The 22,347-nt window shown below is 41.0% G+C and overlaps 1 protein-coding gene across 1 annotated transcript in view; it reads left to right on the top strand.

The window, feature by feature from the left end:
* The window catches only part of LOC126396941 (voltage-dependent R-type calcium channel subunit alpha-1E), a 151,831-nt gene that overhangs the window by 36,293 nt on the left and 93,191 nt on the right, over nt 1–22,347 (top strand). Inside the window, exon 3 of the mRNA XM_050055329.1 lies at nt 15,014–15,280. Coding sequence (XP_049911286.1) covers nt 15,014–15,280 — 267 coding nt within the window. The remainder of the gene's footprint in view (nt 1–15,013; nt 15,281–22,347) is intronic.

Genomic DNA, 22,347 nt, shown 5'->3' with positions numbered 1-22,347 from the left:
CTTTTTCAGAGGCTGAAAGAACTGAGATGAAATGCTAAAACTAATCAGTTCTGTTCAAATGTGAACCAAGATTATGTGACTGTGTTTCTTATTTCTGGCCTCACATGTTTTCAGAAACATACCGTAAAACTTCAATTAAAAGCCTAGTCCAAATTAAACACATCATCCCTTTTAAGTGTCTGGTGCGGTTACACATTTTGACAAATAAATGCCTTTGTCAATTAGACGTCTGGTCTGGTTGCCAGGCAGTTTATTTTTTATAGATGTTCTTTGGATGCATAAAACCAGGTTGTTGGCTACCCACTTGAGCTAATGTTAGATAGCTGTTTAGATTGTGTATACAGATGTAAATGTTTGAACTTTTATCAACATTAGCTCAGTTAGATTCTCCACAATTCAATCATTCAGTTTAGTTTCAGAAACCATGAGCACCAGAAAAGGCTGCAATTCAGTCAGATTTACTGACATAACGGTCAAAAATGGTAACTCCCTTCCTCTGTAAGTTATTCATATTCCTTTAGTCTGTAAGAGTCCACTGTTGAAAAGAATGAAAAGGGTTTTTCATACAAATTAATCCAAGATGTCAATATTGTTTTAACAGGATAAAGTGGTGTTATATAAGTATGTCAGGTGCTATAATCCTCAAGTGCTGTAAAAAGAGTGTCTTAACACTCACTTTCTCTGATGCGGTGTCTGTCAGAGCTAGATTAAATTAATGATTTGTAATTGATATGGTATTTGAAGCCTAATTTTTATACAAGTAATATTCATACTGGTTCACATAAACAATTTGATTGTTTTTCCTCATCTTTGTTGAGCAACAGTTTTGCTCAAAAGTAATTTAAGGCCTGTCCCATATAGATGCTCTCCCAAAAATAAGCCTATTTACTTCAGTGATAATAGCCTTCGCCTCTAATTGAAGTTTTACGGTATTTTAACTTACCCTTTAACTGTAGTTAGAGATTGTTTGTTACCAGACAGCCACTTTATTCTTTCCTGTGTCAAAACAGCGAAGCTCAAATTACGTTGCCCACCAACAGGAGCATTTATTGGTCTGGTGGGATGCAGTGCATTCTGGTAGTTGTAGGTTTTCTACCTTTTGAACAAAAGTGAATGCCACAGCAATTTTTCTCTGTTCTCTCTGGTCATATAGCATCAGTATCAAAAGTATTTGTGTCTTTCTACTTCATAGCTTACTCCTTCCATCCTTCCAGCAGTCAAATACTTCTATGCTACGCTCATCTTAACGTTAACTCAACAGTGTGCTGCACTGCAGTGTTTTCATCTTGTGCTCAACTCCCTTGGGTCTCAAAAGCTGTGTAAAGCCTGTTTGAATGAATCTCTGAAACACATTTGGTCAGTGTACAGCTAATCCTCTTCTAAGTCAATAAGTTCACCGCAGCAGATCCAGAGGAGGAAAAAGACACAGCTGTCTACAACTAATGCTGCAAAATCCCAATCCACTGCTCTTTATCTTTCTAAATGAAGTCACTTAAATTAATCGAGCATCTCAGTCAGCTGTATAAATGTCAGCATTTTGTTATCTGGTTGTTGCGTGCAGCACACCATTCACAGCCCAACTGTTGCTTTAACCACTTTAAACTTGCAATATGGCAGAAACCAGGTTAACAACATGCTTGTAGATGGAGTCGTTTGTCTGGAGACGACGATCATAACTCAGCCCCCCGTAGGGAACGATGATTTATATAGCTTATTCCATAAAATCTAGGGTTACGGTGACAGATTCACGGGGCTGAGAATAGGGGGCATGTCAGTTCAGTTGCTAGGAAACAAGTAGGAGGAAGACAACAGTGGAAGGCATAAATCTGGGTTGGGTAAAGAGAGAGAGAGAGAGAGAGAGAGATGGTAAGACAGCTGAAGAGATAGAAGAGGGTGAGACAGAAGGAGTGCGAGAGACAGGTGGAGAAATCGTGCCACAGGGTAAATGTGTTTCATCATATTTCCTTCGGGCGCTGATCAAGGCCAGGAAAGAAATCAACAGTGCTGCTATTTCCATGCCGTGTTATTACAGAGAGATGACTATTGATTCTGCCAAACCCACTTATAATTATTCCTGTTTCTATGATCAAAAACACTTTCTCAATGTAAAGCACAGAAATTCAAACGGTGGTTCTTGTACAGCTCATCATTAACACACACCCAGACACATGCAAAGCCACACACACATACACACAAGTCCTCTCATGTTCTAGCCATTTCCATCTCAATGAAGCTAAATATAGTCCAATCCCCCAGCCCCTTCATCTTGCCACATCAATAGGTCTGGCTTTGTCGTCTGTCCTCCAGTGTTTGCCTGGAGCTCTTCTATGTCATGTTGAATTCTGGGGTCTGGCCGATGGCACACTGACCCAGCACAATGGTTATTTTTGGGGAACTTAATGGGTTTAAGATGTGTTGGGTTTTTTGAGATTTGAGCAGCACCTGGTATACTATACTAATTAGAGGTGTTGTTGCAGGTGAATGATATATAAAATAACACAGTTTTTAGTAGTAAATAATCAGTTCAATACAGTTGTTGTAGCCATGGCTCAAACCATGTGGTCGTCCACGTCTCCAACTGTGCTCACAGCTCATTTCCACTGAAAACATTCTGTTTTTACATTTGCCAGTTTGGTTATGTTTTCACTCATATTAATTAGTTTTTCCAGACATTCAGCAGCATACATCAGCTGTGCGGACAGACTGTGTGAACAGATTGTTTTTGTGCTGATGCATTTCTACATTTTCCAGCAGTCCATGATTATTTTTGTTTTAAGCCATATCTGTGAAACGATATGCAAAACCAGAATTGATTGCAGACCAAGCATAAAGCAAGTTTATTTATATAGCACATTTCAGCAACATGGCAGTGCCCGGGAAAGTTGTTAAAAAAGGACTTTTAAATGCCATTAAAACAGCCATTAAAGAGCAAAAGACAAGAAAATAAAAACAAGCTTAAGTAGAATAAGGTTGGTGTAAAATACAAGAGCAAAAGTTACAGTGCAGTGTATGACAGGAATAAATATGAAGCAGTGGCAAACAGAAAAGTCTCCATCCTTGAAAAACTGAGAGTTGCAGCAGATTTGCAGCATTCTGGGAGTTTGTTCCAGATATATGGAGCATAAAAACTGAACACTGCTTCTCCATGTTTAGTTTTGACTCTGGGGACATGAAGCAGACCTGTCCTAGATGACTTGCTGAGAGGTCTGGGTGGTTCATAGTGTAGCAGCAGATCAGAAATATATTTTGGCCCTAAACCATTATTATTTATAAACCAACAGTAGTATCTTGAAATTACTGTAATTCATTGACAGTCTGGACGCCAGTGTAAGGACTTCAGAACTGCAGTGATGCAATCCACTTTCTTGATCTTAGTGAGGACTTGAGCAGCGAATCAGTTGCAGCTGTCTGATTAATTTTTCAGGGAGACCTGTAAAGACACTATTACAATAGTCGAGTCTTCTGGGGCGTCGGTGGCTTAGTGGTAGAGCAGGCGCCCCATGTACAAGGCTGTTGCCGCAGCGGCCCGGGTTCGACTCCAGCCTGTGGCCCTTTGCTGCATGTCACTCCCTCTCTCTCTCCCCCTTTCACGCTTGTCTTTCCTATCAATTAAAGGCTAAAAAGCCCCCAAAAATATCTTAAAAAAAACCAAAACAATAGTTGAGTCTTCTGAAGATAAATGCATGAATTAGTTTTTTCTAATCCTGCTGAGACACAATTCCTTTAGTCCTTGATTCTTAAGGGGATAGTAAGCTGACTTTGTAATTGTCTTGATGTGGCTGTTGAAATTCAGGTCTGAGTCCATGACTACATTACGGGTGCTTTCACACCTGCCCTGTTTGGTTCGGTTCAGTCAAACTCACGTTTGTTTGCCCCCTAAGTGCAGTTCGTTTAGGCAGGTGTGAACACAGCAATTGCACTCGGGTGTGCCCCAAAGCAAGCTACAAACAAACTCTGGTGGGGTTCGTTTGTGGTGAGAACGTGCTTCGACCTCGAACTGAACCAACTGCAGTCACATTACACATTGTTTGGGTTAAACATGAGCATGTTACAGTCCTGGAGGATTATTAATGTGCACCTCCTCTGACTAAAATGTACAATGACAGCAATATAGTTCACAATGACCAGTGCTAAAATCAACCTGCGTAGTTGTCCCTCCATGACATTAGAAAGTGTTGCACATATCTTGCAAGTGTACTCTCCGTCAACGTTTTGTTTAATTCCTGGATGCGCAAGGCATTTTATCTGGTCCGCTTGTAAATGCTGCCGTGAGAACACAAACCAACTCGAGGCAATTATGCAACTTTGTAACACAATTAGTGTTTTTCCGTTAGTGATTCGGATGAAAGCAAGCAAACTGTAGGTAACATAATATGTTGTTTTCTGTAGTACCACAAAGGTATCGTTGCAAAGCTCAAGAAGTCTGAAGCAATTGAAAAGATGTCTCTGGGTGTAACTTAAACACAACCAACAGCTTGGTATTGGTGCCAGTGCATTTGTGGCTCCCTTATTGTGCATCTTGTGGCCAGGGACAAACATGCACTGCGTCCCCATGCAAATAACAGGAGGAAATAAAACATGAGAGATGAGAATTTTCATTCTGTTTTAGGGCTGGGCGGTATACCAGTTCGTACCGAAAACCGGTATTTATTTTCGTTATGATATGACTTTTTCATATACCGCAATACCGGTGAATAGCCCAAACAACGTCCGGAACGTGCGCGGCGGGAAAGTGTTTCAGCGGGGACCCATTTCACCGCTGCACACCACAGGCACACTTGAGCGGGTGAGAGTGAGAGCATATAGAAAAGTTTAGAGGCAAGAATGGCTGCTGGAGAGAGTCCTGAAAGTGAAGCAACTGTACACGATGACCCAGAAGAACTCATACCAAAAAGAGCAGTGTTTCCCCTATATGCAACTAGCAGCGGCGCACCGACGTTTACAATTCTCCTCTGCTCTCTGTATCGCGCACGGCGGAGTTTCGCCCCGAAGCGCACACACCCACCCACACACACACACACAGACAAAGCGCACACACACAGACAAAGTGCACACACACAGGTGAGCACACTAGAGCACGGCTCGGGCCTCATTTTCCTGACCGAAGACGACCCGTCCCGAATCTGAGACAGTTGTAACCGAGCACAGCACTAATGGAGCAGAGCGTGTGTTGCGTTCAGGCATTGTCAGGTAAATAACAAACTCCGGCACTTGAATAGGCCATAGCACAACACATCAGCATGTCAAGTTGGCCGAACCTGAGCAAAATACCGTGAAATACCGTGAAACCGATATGATTTTTTCTTAAAACCGTGATATGAACATTTTGTCATACCGCCCAGCCCTATTCTGTTTTATGTGTTAGAATCTGCCTCTAAAGAGCAGGTGCAAATGTAAACAGGTATAAGAGAAGGTGGTGGTGAGGAGTTCTTCAGAGACCTGTGCTGAGAGACGGATGACTGAACATGATATCTGAGTGTGTTAAAACACCAAACACCAAGTTATGGCTCTGCGGTCATTAATCCTCAACTTGAAGTTGAATTTGATGTTATTGAGCTGCTGCCTCACTATGGAGGGCGAATGAACTCTTTTGACATATATATATATATGTGTTTTCAAGAGCTCACAGCCCAGTGAATGTCAGCCCTACTCTTTCTAAAAGTCTTTTTCAAACTTTTTCAGTGCAGCTCCCTTCCAGGCTTTGTGGTGCACCCACTCTGCTGTCATTGGAGTTTCTATGCATTATAAGTTAAAGTTTCTCCTTGTCAATACGCCTGCTGTACCTTGCAAACTGTTTGACGTGTAGCTTGTAAATCCAGCAGAATTTGCAGTCAGCTGGAGTTATCTTGTTATGTGCACAATCCTCCTAAATGCATGAAATCTAAAGGAGAAAGTTGAACATGATCGGTAACACGTTGGTTGGATGATGGATAATAATCAAACAGGAAATCAAGGGTATGATCTGAAATGAGACCTCTTCTGTGTTAAGGTTGTCTTATTATGATGAATTACTGTTAACGTTAGAATAAATCCAAATGTCCTTTAGATTACAAGCTTAGATAATACATTTGATTCAGTGAAGATAAGTGTGCAGATGTTTTTGCATCCAGCACCCTCTTGTTTAGTCATAGTATATGGCAGTTTTGGTGTATTAAGTTTCTATTTGTCATTAGTTACAGCATTGTGTCTTCAGTTAATGAAATGCCTTTTGATATTTTATGCTGTGCAAGAAACTGCAGAATATACTGTATGCGCTCGACGGTTCTGATGACTTATCAGATAATTTGACACTGATGGCTCAAAGCTTCAAGTACACGCACTGCAGCAAAATTGGGCAGTATGTGGAAGCTGGACAACATTATCTCCTCACGGCTGTCTTGTTGCTATAGAGACTAATCTGACAGTGACAGGTGGAAAACTTTTATTTCAGGATAGTCTGGCAAGAGCCCAAAAAAACTTTAGTGTTAACTCCTTAAATGCACAGTGTAAACCAGTCCAGTAAATAGTCGATTTAAAGCATTTGTGCTTCTTGATGAGAAATATACAACACACTACACTACCCAAGATCCCTTGGTGCAAGGATTTTTATTTGACGTGTTTGGTTTTTAAACCTCCTAACTACATAAAATGGGGAAGGAAATGGAAACTTTTTAGAAATACATCTAGTTACAACAGAGGTACAATGAGATAAAAGAAATGGAGTGAATTATGAACACTTTATTGTTACGAGTGTACTGTATGTAAATATCTAAAGCCCCTCCCATAGCTGTCAACAAGCGTGTCCTCCACGCTGATGAAAATGTGTTGACATGTCTTACTCAGACACACAGATTCCTTATGTCTTTTCTTTCTGTGTCTCTCTGTTTTATAGCGCTGTGTAAATAATGAGTCTTCTGTCGTATGTTACTCACTACTATAGCTGCCAGCACTTGCACTCCTCCAATTACACTACTTGTCATTTAGTCAATGATTAATCTTTCCTTTTTTTCTTTCCCTTATTACTGTTCACCTACCTGACTTGGTTTCAAACTGAAGTGTTCCACAAAGGAGCAAAAATGAGAAACACCTACATAAGCAGCCAGAGGTGTTTGTGAATACAAGTCTGTCATTTAGTTTTTGTTCCATGCAGAATTGATTTATAAGATCCAAGCTGTTTCACCCAAGAAGTAAATAAAGGATAATAGTTTTTACCTTTCAGTTTGTACTAGTGAACATTTCATAAGAGCAGATGTTCCTTTATACTAGACCTTATGTCTTTTTTCTTGCTATGTAGGGCTATGTTTTTGTTCTCTGCTGTAAATACATGTCCAGCACTGCTTTTTTGACACAGTAATGCTGTTGTCCTTGTTGAATTGGCCTGTGCCAGGAAACAAAAGTTGTTGGAATGTTTCTGAATCTTCTAAATGTTATATCATATCATATAACTGAGCTGCACAATACCTTATTAATGTGTCATCTTCCAAATCCATTTTGGAATAGGTTGCAAAAATCAAGACTAACCATTCAAATAAACTCTACACAAAACCCAACAAATGCAAAACCACTAACAGGCAGACTTTGTTAATCATAGTCTTGTTGAGAAACATGTACAAACAATAAATTGGCCATCCTTGTGGTGTCTGTTGTAGATATAATTTATTTATGTGCTTTTGTTGTTACAGAAATGGGGTAAATGCTACACTGTAGCACTGAAATAGTTCCAGTTCTCACAGAAAAAGTGGGATGAGCCACGTGAACGCAAAAGTGTGGGAGGGAGCTTGGTGGAAAGTTGTTGACAGGAGATGTTCACATGATCACCAAACGTGTCAAGTGACTTCGCACTTGTAGACACGGTGGGGCTTCACATGAATTCTTTTCCTTAGATTAAATGGGACCTTAATATGCTCGTTTTCAGGGTAATACTTGTATTTGGGGCTTCTGCTAGAACATGTTTACATGCTCTGATTTTCAGAGGACACATTATTGTTCTCTTACTGTCTTTGCTGGAACAGCAGTATTTACCCTCTGTCTGATTTTAGTGCATGTCTGTTTAAAAGCCAAGCCTGCTCTGACTGGTCTGTTTTCCAAATCTTCCGCAACTTGGTGTCCACTGCCTCTACACCATCAATGCAGCTGTGGAGTGTCTGTGTATAGCAGCACTACCTACCTTAAATATTCTTAACACAACCAGACATGTTCCAGCAGGAATATGATCTGAAATTGGGGAGAAATCTAACAACGGTTAATATGAACATCCAACATTGCGACAACATATGTATGTCAGACAATAAGGGAAAGCACAATTGCTCCCTTTTTAGGAAATTACTTAAGTTACAAGACTATTAAAGGAGCAGTGTGTAGGATTTAGTGGCATCTAGTGGTGAGGTTGCTGAATGGAAACTTCTCCTGTTTGCCAAGCGTTGAGGAGAGCTACAATGGCTGGCGCGAAAATGTGAATGGCCCATCTAAAGCCAGTGTTTAGTTTGTCCATTCTGGTGTACTGTGGCGGTGCAACATGGAGGGCTCCGTGGATGAGGATCTGTTCCCGAAGTAGATATAAACAGCTCATTCTAAGCTAACAAAAACACGATTCTTAGTTTCAGGTGATTAAACACTAATGAAAACACAATATTCCGTTTCTGACAATCTATCCCCTTAAATCTTATACATTGCACCTTTAAGCGAAGAGCCTGATAATGACCAGGTTTCAGATACAATCCTGCCAAGTATCTCTCTTCACACGTTCTATTTTTGAATTGAAATCTTTGTTCTCACCTCAGGCCTGTGTCACTTAGTCCCATTACCGGAGCAGGGAATGTCAAACTGCTGTCATGACAGTAAGTAACCTTGGTAACCCTGTGTTCCTCGGCTAGATTTTTGCAAGCTAGACATCTCTTACGGGTAAGAGATGACTTTCCAGCATTGAATACATGTCTACGATGTCAAATTAAATGTCTCCACCAATATTTACCTTCTAACCTATAGAAGTATAGACAGTACAATACAGTAGACTATTTTTAGGGTTCCTGTAAATTTTCAAAAAAACTGTAAGACTTCCTGTTGCCTTCATGAGTTGGAGTTTTAGTTGTTGAAATTTTCTCAGTCCTTTTTGAAATGTCAATTGATTTTGTGGGACATTTTTAAATGTTTTAAAAGATGTTCTCTCTCTTTAATAAGAATCATTTGTTGCTGTAGGAGTCTTACCCAATTTAAATTTCCAATAAGAAGTAACACTTTACTTCAAGTCCCCCTATTTAGCATTTATTAGCGGTACATAAACATTTAATATGGTTTATAACACATTATAAAGTGGTTATAAGCAAGGTTGTAAGGACATTTTAATGTTTTTATTGTACAGTATTTGTCAATGATTTTAACTTTTCTTATGATGGATGTTATTTATTGTTACAACTGTGTTTTACTATGTATTAATACTAATTGTCATCCATCATCTGTTTATACAGCAGCCTCTACTTGTGGGTATCCACAGGAGGCGTTATAGTGGTTGACAAAACATCAGAAACATAAATTATAGAGTTATAAACCATTTCTTAAATGTTTATGTACTGCTTATAAATACCTTACAGGGGGGCTTAAAGTAAAATGTTCACATAATTTGATTAGAATAGACTTGCGAAATACTGACACATGTTTTAGCTTTAGTATCCAACATTTTGAATTATGTAATGTCAAATATTATCAGTACATTTTCACACAAACTTCCAAATATGTTACTCTTTTTAAAGGTTTCTAAGCTTTAACTATTTACCTTATTAATGGTTTATAAACACTTGCTATGCTTTGTTGATCTGTTATATGCACTTCATAAGACCAACTTTTAGGTTGCCAGGTTGTGAAAATTGGTCCTCCAACATGATGCTTGTTTTATTTTTCGCATTCCTCACTTCATCAGGAAGACGTCTCAATGGACTGTTTGATCCCTTATTGAAAAAGGGCTGCATTGAATCTGGACTTCTTAACAGTTATAACTGCAAAGTTGATGGATTATTAAAAAGTTAGGAGCCCATTAGTTTTTATTAATGGTCTACTAATATTTATTACCAAATAGTGTACTGCAGGAATGAGTCCTAAAACCCAGAAAAGAGTTGGCATGTTTGCACTTCCTGTTCCGGAGTCTTAAAGTTAATGGTTTTTTTAAATGGGTTTTTGGTTAGATGCTTGAAATTAGGTCTGTGGTTAAGACAAGTTTAACAGGCATTCACTTTCAGTTCTATGACATAAATATGACAAAGTGCATCAATAGATACCCCACTTGTGAATTTTGAAGCCTTTACTTATCTTAAAAAAGGCAAGTCCTAACAAGTGGCTAACTGAGACTGCCTAGGTGGTCAGGGACATTAAATATCATCATGCCAAATAACAAGCTTGTCTGTCATGATGATGGCACAAGTGGTAGTGAGGTTGAAGTCATGCAACTGTGGTTTAGTTTATGTATAGCCTGGTGCTAGCTTCTTACTTCTGGCAACTGCATTTATGCTTCAAAAATCCTTGAAGTGGTGTCCATTTGAAAATTAATGATCTTGTTGAACAAGACATGTGAGTATCATAAACTTTTGTTTGCCACAGATCTTATTTTGTGCAATAATCCAATATCCAATGGAAAAATCCCATTGGTTCTTTGTCAAGGAACCCAGGGCAACACTGACTTTGGACTGACCTACAAAGCACCATCCCTGCAGTTCTCAAAAAAGGATAAACCCCAGACAAAAGGATTTATCAAAACCTGGAAACCTAACTTGTTATTAGTGACTTATAACTGATGAAGCATTAGTAAATTGTTTATTAAAGGTAGGATCTGGAGGATTTTCAAACAAAACAAAATATAGACATGTACAAATGAAATCCTGCTTAATCATCACCTATGGGCTTCTACTCATGTGTGGTGGTGACTCTGTTTGCAGAGCTCCTGCCCTGTAACTGTATTTTGATGTTTTTGTGAGCTGGGACCGCTTCTGGGCGGAGATTTCCCCAGCCAATGAGAGAGCGCAGGTGCCGTGCCCAAGCGTGTCCTAGCGTGTCCGAGCGTGCACCAGCGTGAGCCTTGCCTGAACCTCTTCTGTGAAGCCTTCTTCCGTACCTCCGGGCTCCGTACACCCGGGAGAGTTGAGCCTGATAGGAGGGGCCAACTTTGACTGTGTGTTTACAAACAGCAACTGGAAAATCCTCCAGACCCTACCTGTAACCGTAAAAAAAGCCATTATTTAGGTACAGCTTATAAGATTAATATAAAGGGTGCCTTATTAGAAATTGCTATCCACTAACGTTAGGGCCAGTAGTGTCAGTTTTAACATTTTATTGACTTGATCAAAGCTGGAGTGACTGGTTGATCTGAGCCCTTGAGCAAAGTCACTGAAGTCATATTTCAGTTCGGTTCAGTCACAGTCCTTCAAATACAATAACCATTTTTAATTAAAGAAAAATGACTCAAAGCATCATCTACGACAAAGAGACTCCACCAGCTCGCTCTCTGCCTTTTTCCAGGAAAGAGCCACCATCCTTCCACCCTAATCATCCCTGTTGCTAACACCCAATTACCATAATTCACCCCTCACCTCTCAGCCAACAGAGCTGTGCCTGCTGCACGCTCTCCTCCTGGCAGAAAACAATGTAATGGTATCACTGCTGCACAGGGGAAGTGGCACAAGTAACATTTCTGTCACACTTGGCTGAGACTGAAATAACAAAAAGCAAGTAAAGTGTGATTTTTCTTTCAACTTTTCTTCGCCTCATAACTGGAGGAGACCGTTAAGGAAAACTTCGCCGTCTCTTCTCACCATTCATAACGAGGAGACGTCAGAAATCTGTCTGTTATGTGTTCTATTTTTAATGCCCATAATGTGTTAGAGCACTAATGAGTTGGAGGCCACACACCATTGATCACTGCCTTCGTCATACCACCATCACTAAATACCCATCAGTGTCAGTGTCATGCTTAACTCTCTCCTGTGGTTCATCTTCTCTTTGACTTCTGTTTCCATCAACAGCAGTTTATTATCTCAGATTAAAAAAGATGACGGTGGCTGATGGATTTCACTTTTTTCTTCATATCACTTGGGATAGTGGGTTTTTTTGGTAGGGCCTCTGAGTCCCATTTAAAGGAGAAGACTGGTGTTATTCTACATTTTTCTTAAATTAGATAATTATTAATGCACAGACCAATGCCACCAATGCTTTAGTCCATATCCCACAGGACTCACTCACTTCCACTTCCCTCACTTCCCTAGTTACTGCAAAGTTGTGGTATACTGACATGTTTTTATTGGCAAATGGACTTGCACTCGTATAGCGCCTTTCTAGTTTTGCGACCACTCAACGCGTTTTTTTACACTACGAGTCACATTCACCCATTCACACACATTCGTACACTGGTGGCCGAGGCTACCATACAAGGTGCCACCTGTTGGTTAAAACCACACACAGATGGAACAGCCATTGGGAGCAATTCTGGGGTCAATGTCTTGCTCAAGGATACTTCAGACTGGAGGAGCCGGCGATCAAACCGCTGATCATCCAATTAGTTGATGATCCGCTCTTCCTTCTGAGCCACAGCCGCCCCTGATGTAATAGTATTTAGCAGATGGCAAAGTCAATTCGTTCACCACTTGGGTTTAGATTAGAATATCCCAACAGCTATTGGATAGATAACCATTACATTTTAAGAATAAATCCACTTGACCTGTCTTCTAGTACCACCAGCAGGTCAAAGTTTTCACTTATCTTGTGAAATATCTCAGTATCTACTACAGTGTATTGATTGGAATATTTTGTACAGACAGCTTTTGGTGATCCCTTGACTTTTTATCTCTAGCACTACCATCAAGTACACATTTGTTTAGAGCTTAGAAAAAGTTTGTTTGCCAGCATCAAACGCAACCTCGGGGGCTGAAAGATGGAGCCAATGCGGAAGTGCTAGAAACTGCAGTTCCTCAAATGGCCACTTGAAGCTGGCTCCGAAAGCAAGCCAATCCCCAGAGACCATGATGTCATAACAGCTCCACAAAAGTGAAGCCAAAACATCTTGATTACCTACTGGTGGCTGGCTGCAATATAGCTTATAGACTGTGCTCCCTTCATGTTAGCGGATAGGACATGGACCAAACTAAAAGGTCAAACATCCCCTAAATGATTTTTGTAATTTTAGGCAGTTTTTATCACACTGATGTATGTTAAAGTGTTTGTTTTTGTAATCGTTTGGTTGTAATTAGTTTGTGCCAATAGGTGTGCTCAAAATTAATGGTGGTGCTTACAGTTGGTCAGACAGGTGTATGGACAGAAAGTTTATACCACAGAGATTGCGCAGATTATTATTCTGAGATTGTTAGCATGCTGTTCAGCACAATGCACTGCTCTGTCATAGTACAGCCTTATAATGTTATGTCTTGTTGGATAATTGTGGAAGACTGTGGCACAAAGGACAAGCTGTATCAGACTTTGGCTATACAGATAAAACTTGTTAGTAGAATCAATTCATCATTGATTTTGCTCTTTTCAAGACAATAAGAAAAATATACATCACCAGACCATCCTTTAAACCTAATTCTCTTCATTGCTTAATCTATAGTCATTTCTCTCATGTCTGAGGGATGTAAGATTTCAACTCCACCCTTCCAACATGCATCGGTCCCTGCTCTTCTCCTCTTCATTGTGGAAGACCTACATCCTCATGAGAGCAGATATGATCACTTCCAGTCAGCACACAGCAGCACTTCTCCCCCTCACTATCATGCCTTTCAGTAGTAGGTTCTGAACCCTGTAATTAGCCAAAGATGCTCGCTGATGTCCTCCTGAGTGTCTTTGCTGGCGCTGGTTTATTTCACAACAGGTGTTTACTCCTCTCCAGACTCGATGCGTGACCAGCATTCAGCTTGCTCGTGCTGAAGGCTGTGCGAGGTGAATAACATAAATTAAAGCGAATATCACAGCGAACACCCTCTTCAAATGACCACTCACGTGAAAAACTGGAGTGATCCGACGTTAAAGCTTCAGCATTTTGCAAGAATTTTACGCACATTTTCTGCAAGAGCTTAAAGTCAGTGAAGGTCTTAATAACTGCAGGTTTACATGCTGTCAAACATTCACTGTAATTGGTTTACATAATCTCTACTCGTCAAGATGGGGGCTTCTAATATTTGTTTTCATTAGATGGTGACTTCATCAATTGAACTGTATTTATCCTTTACTGTCAGCGCTCATTAAAGTGCATGAGTGGGGTTGGACAGAGGTTAGGAGAGGTGCCTGTCGCATTAGGAGACACTGTTGTCTCCTCCTGCTCTTACAGTGCGGGGGAAAGGGAGATAGCCTACTTCCCTCACCATCCTACTGCAGACAAGACGGATTTATTTTTCCTCCGCATGACACCTATTGACAGTTGTTTTGTTTACATTATTTCGGTGGGAAAAAGGTCGTGGAAAATGCAAAAGTTTTCCTCCGCGGTCGTCCTCTTACGCACGCAGTAGGATGGTGCTCCTGTGATAGGTGGTCAAGAGAAGAGGAGAGAGGAGACAGGGGTGATGTGCTCTGAATTACTCAGAGGACTGTTGCTAGTTTATTTAAAAATCCATGGATCAACCTGCTCTTCTGCTTCTCGCTCGGGGGACTGAGGATGGCTGAAGACGTGACCTGTTGCAGCTTTTCTTTATTAACATATTAGTGTGTGGATGGATAAAAGGCTGCGAAATGAATCAGTTTTCACAGCTTCGTTTAAGACGACGGATTTAAATGAGGCGGGATTGAATTACTTTTTGGATTTGTGTCCTTTGTTTTACGCAGAGCGCGCTTGAAATCGACGTGCTTCTCTAGCAGGACCGACTGGAGAAAACCCTGTCAATGTTTTGAACGTATTTTGAAGTTCAGGAACACTGAGTTGGGTGTTTTTGCGAATAAAACTGATGATGGACTAAAACTGGTCAAGATCTCGCCACTCCGCCGCTGTCACACCGAGCGCAGCACCGCGCCCTGCTTTCTAGGAGACTATAACCTCCTTTTCCCCCTCTCCTGTCTTCCTTCCCGACAGAATGGCCCGGTTTGGAGACGACGTGCCGGGCTTGTTGAGCTCAGGGGATGGAGGGTCCGAGCGCAACCGGAACCGCGATGGGGCGGCCGTGTCCACAGGTGGCATCTCCCCAGCCTTCAAGCAGACCAAAGCGCAGCGTGCCCGCACCATGGCCTTGTACAACCCCATCCCGGTCAGGGAGAACTGCTTCACCGTCAACAGGTCCCTCTTCATCTTTGGCGAGGACAACGTGGTCAGGAAGTACGCCAAGAAAATCATTGAGTGGCCATATCCTTTTTCTGCTTCGTGGTGTAAATGAAGCGGGTATTAAGGTGTGAAATATACAAACACATTCATCGGAGAGGTGCACGGAGTCATGTAGGAGGTGGGTAAACTGTGCTCAACAAATAAACAACACGTTTTTTCCCTCATATTTCCACTCGTGTACACAATTTCCCAGAAGGCTGAAGTCCTTGAACAGCCAGATTCTTTTCAGTGTGTGGCCCCTAGTTTGTCTGTGCAATAGAGATTACATGGGGAGATTCAGCACCATGGACAACACACATAGGGCAATACATGAGATTGTGCTCTTTAGTTGTACATTAATTTAAATACAATCCAGTAATGCACAACAGGGGATAGGGATTGAGAAAATAAAGTAGCACATGCAAAAACAAGCACTAAATTAGACTTTATGAGTGGCAATTTTTTACTATTTTATAGAACAATGATCAAAAAGTGGATGAACTAATATAATAGGTCATGACCACAGCTATATCTAGACAAAACCTGGTGCAGAAGGGGAGGAGGTGTCAATGGAAAGTGGATTAGAGGAACACACAGGAGTTTCTCCGTTTATGGCTGTAAATCTTTTCTGTCAACAAAGGGCTATGAGGACCTGCTGTTGCCACCATACTGTCCTCCCTGATGAGTTATGTACAGTAAATATATCAAGCTCACCAACAGCTGCAATGATTGGTCGATTAATCTGTTGGTGGATCGACAAACGGAATTGCAACTATTTTACTTATCATTTTTGTCATTTTTTTTTAAGCCAAAACATCAAATATTCTCTGGTTCCAGCTTCTCCAATGTTAGGGTTTGCTGGTTTTCTCTTTTTTATACCACTAAACTGAACATCTTTGGGTTTTTGACTGTTAATCAGACAAAACAAGACATTTGAAGACATCTCCTTGGGCTTTGGGAAACTCTTATTGGCATTTTTGTGCTATTTTATATTGTGTTGCAGGGAAGTGGCAGCCCTAAACTCAACAACATATCACAGCCTGACCACCTACAATGTTATCTGCCACTGTCTGCTTAAATACTGCTATTAAATCAGAGAGTGGCATTATCCAAATCTGTGTTCCGCAACAGTTTTAATGATTTTCAGTAATGATTATTTGTCTGCTTTCTCAAACCCAATGACTCGCTCCTCCATTACTGGAAAGGGAGAGACACTATTATTTCCCCTGCCTGTTGCTGAAGAGAACGACCACACGCAAATGTCCATTGGTGGCGTGTTTGTGCTGCTGCTGTGCAGCTCACCAGGTGTCCAGGGCCAGGTGTGGCCTCTTCTCTGCTATTGTTCTGCTCCATTCAGCAGCTTCCTGACTGACTGACTGGCCCACTGCTGATTAGAAAAACCAAGCAAATAGAATGAGGGAGGACTCTATTGTTGATCGTTGTCTATTGTTGTTTTCCCTGGGCTTGCCCGTCCATTGAGGTGATTAAAAATAGAAACGGGATGAATTTCAATCAACAGCTGAGGAAAAAGGGTTGTAGTGTGTGTGTGTGTGTGCGTGTGTGTGTGTGTATGTATATGTGTGTGTGTGTGTGTGTTGGTTATCATATTACAGATATTTCAGCCCCCGAGCGGTTGGGTCATAACTAATAGCGATGCTATCACTGCACCCACAGGCACATCTTACACTCCGCATTGAGAATACAAGGTAAATATTATGTGTGCTGTGGTGACCAGAAGGAAAGCAGCTAGACTGAATAACCTTCAGGTTAATGTGCTGTAGTGGAGGGAGTGTCTCATTATATCTAATGAGCTCTACTGTATCTGATTAACAGACATTAACAGGAATTATATGTAATGATGTCTGATCGCAGTGTCATATGCTATTACAACAAGTCATTACTCACTGAGTCATACTATATTACATTGTTTGCTAATATGGTTTTGAAGGGAGTGATGCTGAGCTGAGTGTTTCTGTGTTCTGGTCAATATCCACTGTGGCTGTGATGAGTGGTGCTCTGCAGTATGTGAATCATGTCTGGAGGGTGAAGATTCATGCACAGTGAATACACAAGTAAGCACCAATAATAACACATACTGTACATTTAAAGATATATAAACATGTTAGCAATGATACACACTCATGCTTTGTGTTTCTGTACTTGTGAGGACCCTCGTTAGGTGCATTTCCATCTACCTGTTTTTATGCACATTTTCATTTGCGAGTGAGAAAGTACTGGAAAGTAGAGTTGGAAGTAGTATTGGGAAAAAAGGTTTTACTCTTGGGGGAGTTTGAAAAGTTAGTGTGATAAAAGGTAAATGCGACTATAAGTGAATTGGAAACAGATAAGACATGATGTGCCGTCACTGCATTGGCCACTGTAAGCTCTCTTTATTGTCTCTGGAGGCGTTTTACACGCTTGTGCACACAGGGCTGTTCAGCACATAGCTGTAATATTAGGTATTCAAAACTCTCTGTTCCATTGTCCAGTGTGCTCTCCCTTTAATTCATAGTCTTCCTTCATTTGAGGTTTGACTGGCTCTCTCTTACCTACGTCATCTTGTTGCACCCGCTTCTGCAGCGCCACCTGACTGGGGAATTAGTGCTTCCATCTGCTTTTCTTGATGAACCAACTCCCAGTATTCGCATAGCAGTAATGGATGGAAAAGGGCAAAAATTCGCATTTTCTTTTGTCAGTCTAAAATTCGGTTAAATTCGTGCTACATTTGGATGGAAACCTGACGACTGACAGGATGCAATCTTTAGCCTTTTTCCTTTCTATAATCCCCAGTGGTAGATATATTACTTTAGTAAAAGGAATGATACTCAAGTGTGCCCTGCATGCAATTGTACACTTAGACCTTTAGTAACTGACCTTCTTTGGCCACTTGGGGGCAGCAGAAACATGTCGTGAACACAACATTGACATATCATCACCTTTTAAGCTAATTTGATGTAGTGATGGGCGGACCAGTTGATGTTTCCTTCGAGTTAATATATCTATTATATATATATTAGATTAGTTTATTTGTCCTATTAGGAAAATTTTCTTCACGCTTCTGTACATCTTGAGTGCCAACCCAACATATACATATACCCCACAGATACAACATACATTTGCCACACACATACATTTAAATGTATCAAACACACACACATACATTTAAATATATCAAACTTTTCAGACTTTTTGAGTTTTGGAACTATACTTGCAGTCATCATGTGCAAGTTTACATTAATAATGATAATATATTTATTTTAATGCATTGATTCAGCATCCCACTTGTATAGAGGTAGGCTATGAAAGCTCAATACGATGTTATTATATACATCATAAACTTAGCTTGAAGTGGCCTCCCGCGGTGTTGTCATCACAGTGAGGTCGCCTGACAATCATCAGAGTTTTTGTCTATGCTTTTTCACTGTTTTAATTGGTGCATTTTTCTCCCATGCTTTGAAATGGAGAACTGAATTTGAGGATAAATTTGATATACTGGGGTGTTTAAATCCCTTTTTTGTACATCTTTAACCTCGGCCCTTACCCTTAACTTAACATAGACCTTACTGTATTTTAAATCCTGAAAGTCCTAACCTTTAACAGTACTCGGGAGAAAGATAGCTGATTGTTGAGTCTCATCCATGGGTCGTCAAATATTGACACTTTGGGTAGGTAGCTCAGTCTGAATACCAGCCCAAAGTGTCAGTATTTGACGACCTGGCAGTGAGACTCAACAATCAGCCATCTTACTCTGTAGTTACATACAGCACTTTAACAGTGAAGACCACTCTAAAACATCATCACTTTCCACAGTTGTCCACATAAGGGACGCCATGTGCACACACGCATGGACAAAATCAACCAGGAGTAAACTGAGCAAGGGATGTCTGGGGTTTAACAGGAGGAACAGAACCTTTGCTGATCTGGCAGGGAGTCAGGGCGGTCAGGGCGGTCAGGGCGGTTACAAGTTACTAAAGCTGCAGTTTGTGAGCTGCTGCCTGCTCTCCTCTCGGGGAAGGCCGAAATACAGTGCGGAGTGGCGTGTCAAAACAGCCAGCCACCCTTGTTATGAACTGAAGGTCTTCCCTCCTATGCCCAAAAGCAACCTTTAATCAGCACCACACACAGCAGTCTTGCAGTGCCAAACTTCATTTAAAAATGTCCTCCAAATTCATCAACGCAAATCTAACAGCCTGCCCGGGACTCAGTGGCAAAAAACTGCCTTCCTACATGGACTCCTGACAGCTTCTGGGTCCCTGTGCACTGCACTGGTTTTACCGTCGATACAGACACCATTGCTCTCATTGCCTAAAACTCTAATTTGTCCTCACAGAAATAGACATACAAGCACACACACACACACACACACACACACTTACAATCTCAGCAGGACATCTGCTAAAGGTCAGCCATGTGTTTGGAGAACAACTTGCCACTGTCACCTCGCAGTAAGAGGCACTTTTTTTTCTCTGAGTACTCAATTAACAACAGATGATCAATCCAGGAATCATCCAGAGGCCGCTGTGGTTGAGCGTGTAATACTGGAGCCAGAGTGCTCTGTGTGTGGCATTGTGAGAGCATATTACACTCTGTTTCGACATTTATTGAGTACATATTCTCTCATACATGCTTCTGTGCAAGCTCACATGAGTAAGAGGTGGTAAAAGTGTGTGAACATGTATGTGTGAGCCTGACTGCTAGCCTACTCTGCCCGCTGAGGTTGCAGTCGATGGAAGGCTGATGGAGGCCTGGTAGGGAAGAGGCAGGGCTAATTAAGCCCACAGTCTGAGTTTAGTGTGGCAGGCGTGGTGAGGACCGACAGCTGCTCCTCCTGTCTGATCCCCACTGGGATCCCCCGCAGTGGGAAGTTTCCCATTGAGAAGGTACACTTCTAAATAATTGATAGTTGGATTTAATAGTTTGTTTCATCAGGCCACACAGAAATAACCATGCGCTTACTGGTTGCCAGACTTAGTTACGTATGACTGTGGGTGGACATTTTAGGGATTGTGTCACTGCACTTTTGGATTAAAAATGCACAAATGGTAATTTAATTAAGCATTTTAAGTTGTAAATCCTTTGCCTATGTCTCTAGAGCCAGCTCAAACTTAAGAAAGACCATTAATTTTCCTCTAACTAAATTGCATCCTTGCATGAAAAATGGAAATGGAAAATTAGCAAGGAAATGACCCTGCTGTCCCCAGTGTTGTTTCAGTCCTCCTCTCATTTATCTCCAATTACAAAAACAGTTTTTCCGCTTATTGCTTGCTCTTTTGCTTCTTTAATGAGAGCAGAGTTTTAGAGTGAATGTAGCTGAAGAAAATGAGACTAGAAAATGTGACCCTGCACTATGCTAGGCATTCACTGGTCTCTGATCTGCTCACAGGAAGTTAATTTAACCAATCCACCAAACATCACATGAGGTATGATCACCCCTCCTCTGGTATTATGACTGTATAAACCACCTGACAGAGAGGTATATATAAGATATGGCTATGGTTCTGAGTTGACGTCTCGCAGGGCTGCTGCATATAAACAGGAGTGACTGAACTATGGACGCATTTATCCTTGGGATTGATCGGCTGGCTCAAGCAGACCACTGAGGTGTGGAGATGATGTGGAATTGAAGATAGATTGGACAGTGTTTGATGCCGCAGTCCGTTAAATCCATTCATTTGACAACATCTTTAATCTTACGCATATTTGAGTAACAGCACAGCAATAGAGATGTAAGTTGTAGTATATTAGCTTTTTCATTCCTCAGGCTAAAATAGAGTTAATTTGACTCCAAATAGAGATTACAGCATGGGTTTCATCTGTGTTTGTATATTTAATGCTGCTCTCTGCCTTTAATACACACACACACACACACACACACACACACACACACACACACACTGAAACGCTGTTGATAATTCAGAGATTTCTAATAATCCAGGCTGAGATGCCTGTGATTCATTTTGATTTTCACTTCTGCGTAATAATAATACACAGGGGCTTGGATCCAGTCAGGGCCTGAGCCTATTCACAGATGCACAGGGCATCACACTCTGTCTCCATGTCTATTTTTACATGCATGTTTGAGGAGTCGAGGCAGAGAGCCAGCGTCACTGTGACTCACAGGATTGGTCACGAGACGCCTCGTTGCTAAAGCTGGTAGACGATCCATGATAGACGTCACACCCCAGAGCAGCACAGAGGAGGGGAAATGGGTTAAAGGCACTTGTTGAGTGTGTAACTTCTGGTGAACTCAACATGGAAAGAATCAGGCATCAGGCATAACCCGTTTGTTGTTTGGAGGCTCTTAGACAAATAAGTCAGCACACTTCTGAAATAGCAGAGTACGTAAGTGCACCAACAAGGCTGCTGAGGCCCAAATCAGTGAGAACAATAGATAACAATGACTGTGTATATATAAAGAACGTTGCTTCTTGTGATGAGACAACAGAGAATTAATACCAACTCTGCAGTTCTTTTTAGCACTATGGAGCTCTTTAGCATCTTTCAGCTCATTGTTTTGGATTTCCAGACCACAACTTCGCTGTTTTGATTCACATTTCACTGCTCTCATTGCAGTGCGTTGGGCCACAGCAGGCAGATGTTTTTTTATTGAAAGAACTTTGTAAACGACTGTACACTACCTGCTCAGTACTGAACAGCAGACAGACAAAGGTTGAACACAAAGGAGCATTTAGCCGCTAAGGATCCAATTTCCTCGAAACAACAGAGCTAATTTGGTGGAGACTAAAAAGAGAGCATAAGTGAGGGTGATTTTTTTTTAACTTGAATTTGTGAGGTTAACTGTTCCTTATCTGCTGGATGTGTACAAGGCAATTTGTCAACACACTAGCAAAAGGTTTAACGTGTTTGTGTTGTGCTTATAGCCTTTTCCTGCTGCCCCCAGGGTGGCCAAAACATCAGTTACGGCACCTTTAAGGTGGTTTTACTTAAAAAAAACTAACTGATCACAGAAATAAAAATCATTTTTCAAGCACGCTTTGGTAGAACAATGAGAAAAATTATTTAAAACATCATCTGCTTTTGACCTCAGTGTCTTAAAAATAGTTTAATTAAATGTGCTATTTCACAAAATAGCATTTTATACTTGGTAC

Source organism: Epinephelus moara, chromosome 10 (assembly GCF_006386435.1).
Source record: "Epinephelus moara isolate mb chromosome 10, YSFRI_EMoa_1.0, whole genome shotgun sequence".
Lineage (NCBI taxonomy): Eukaryota > Metazoa > Chordata > Actinopteri > Perciformes > Serranidae > Epinephelus > Epinephelus moara.
The sequence above is the reverse complement of the archived record's forward strand: the minus strand, read 5'-3'. Positions and strand labels throughout refer to the sequence as shown.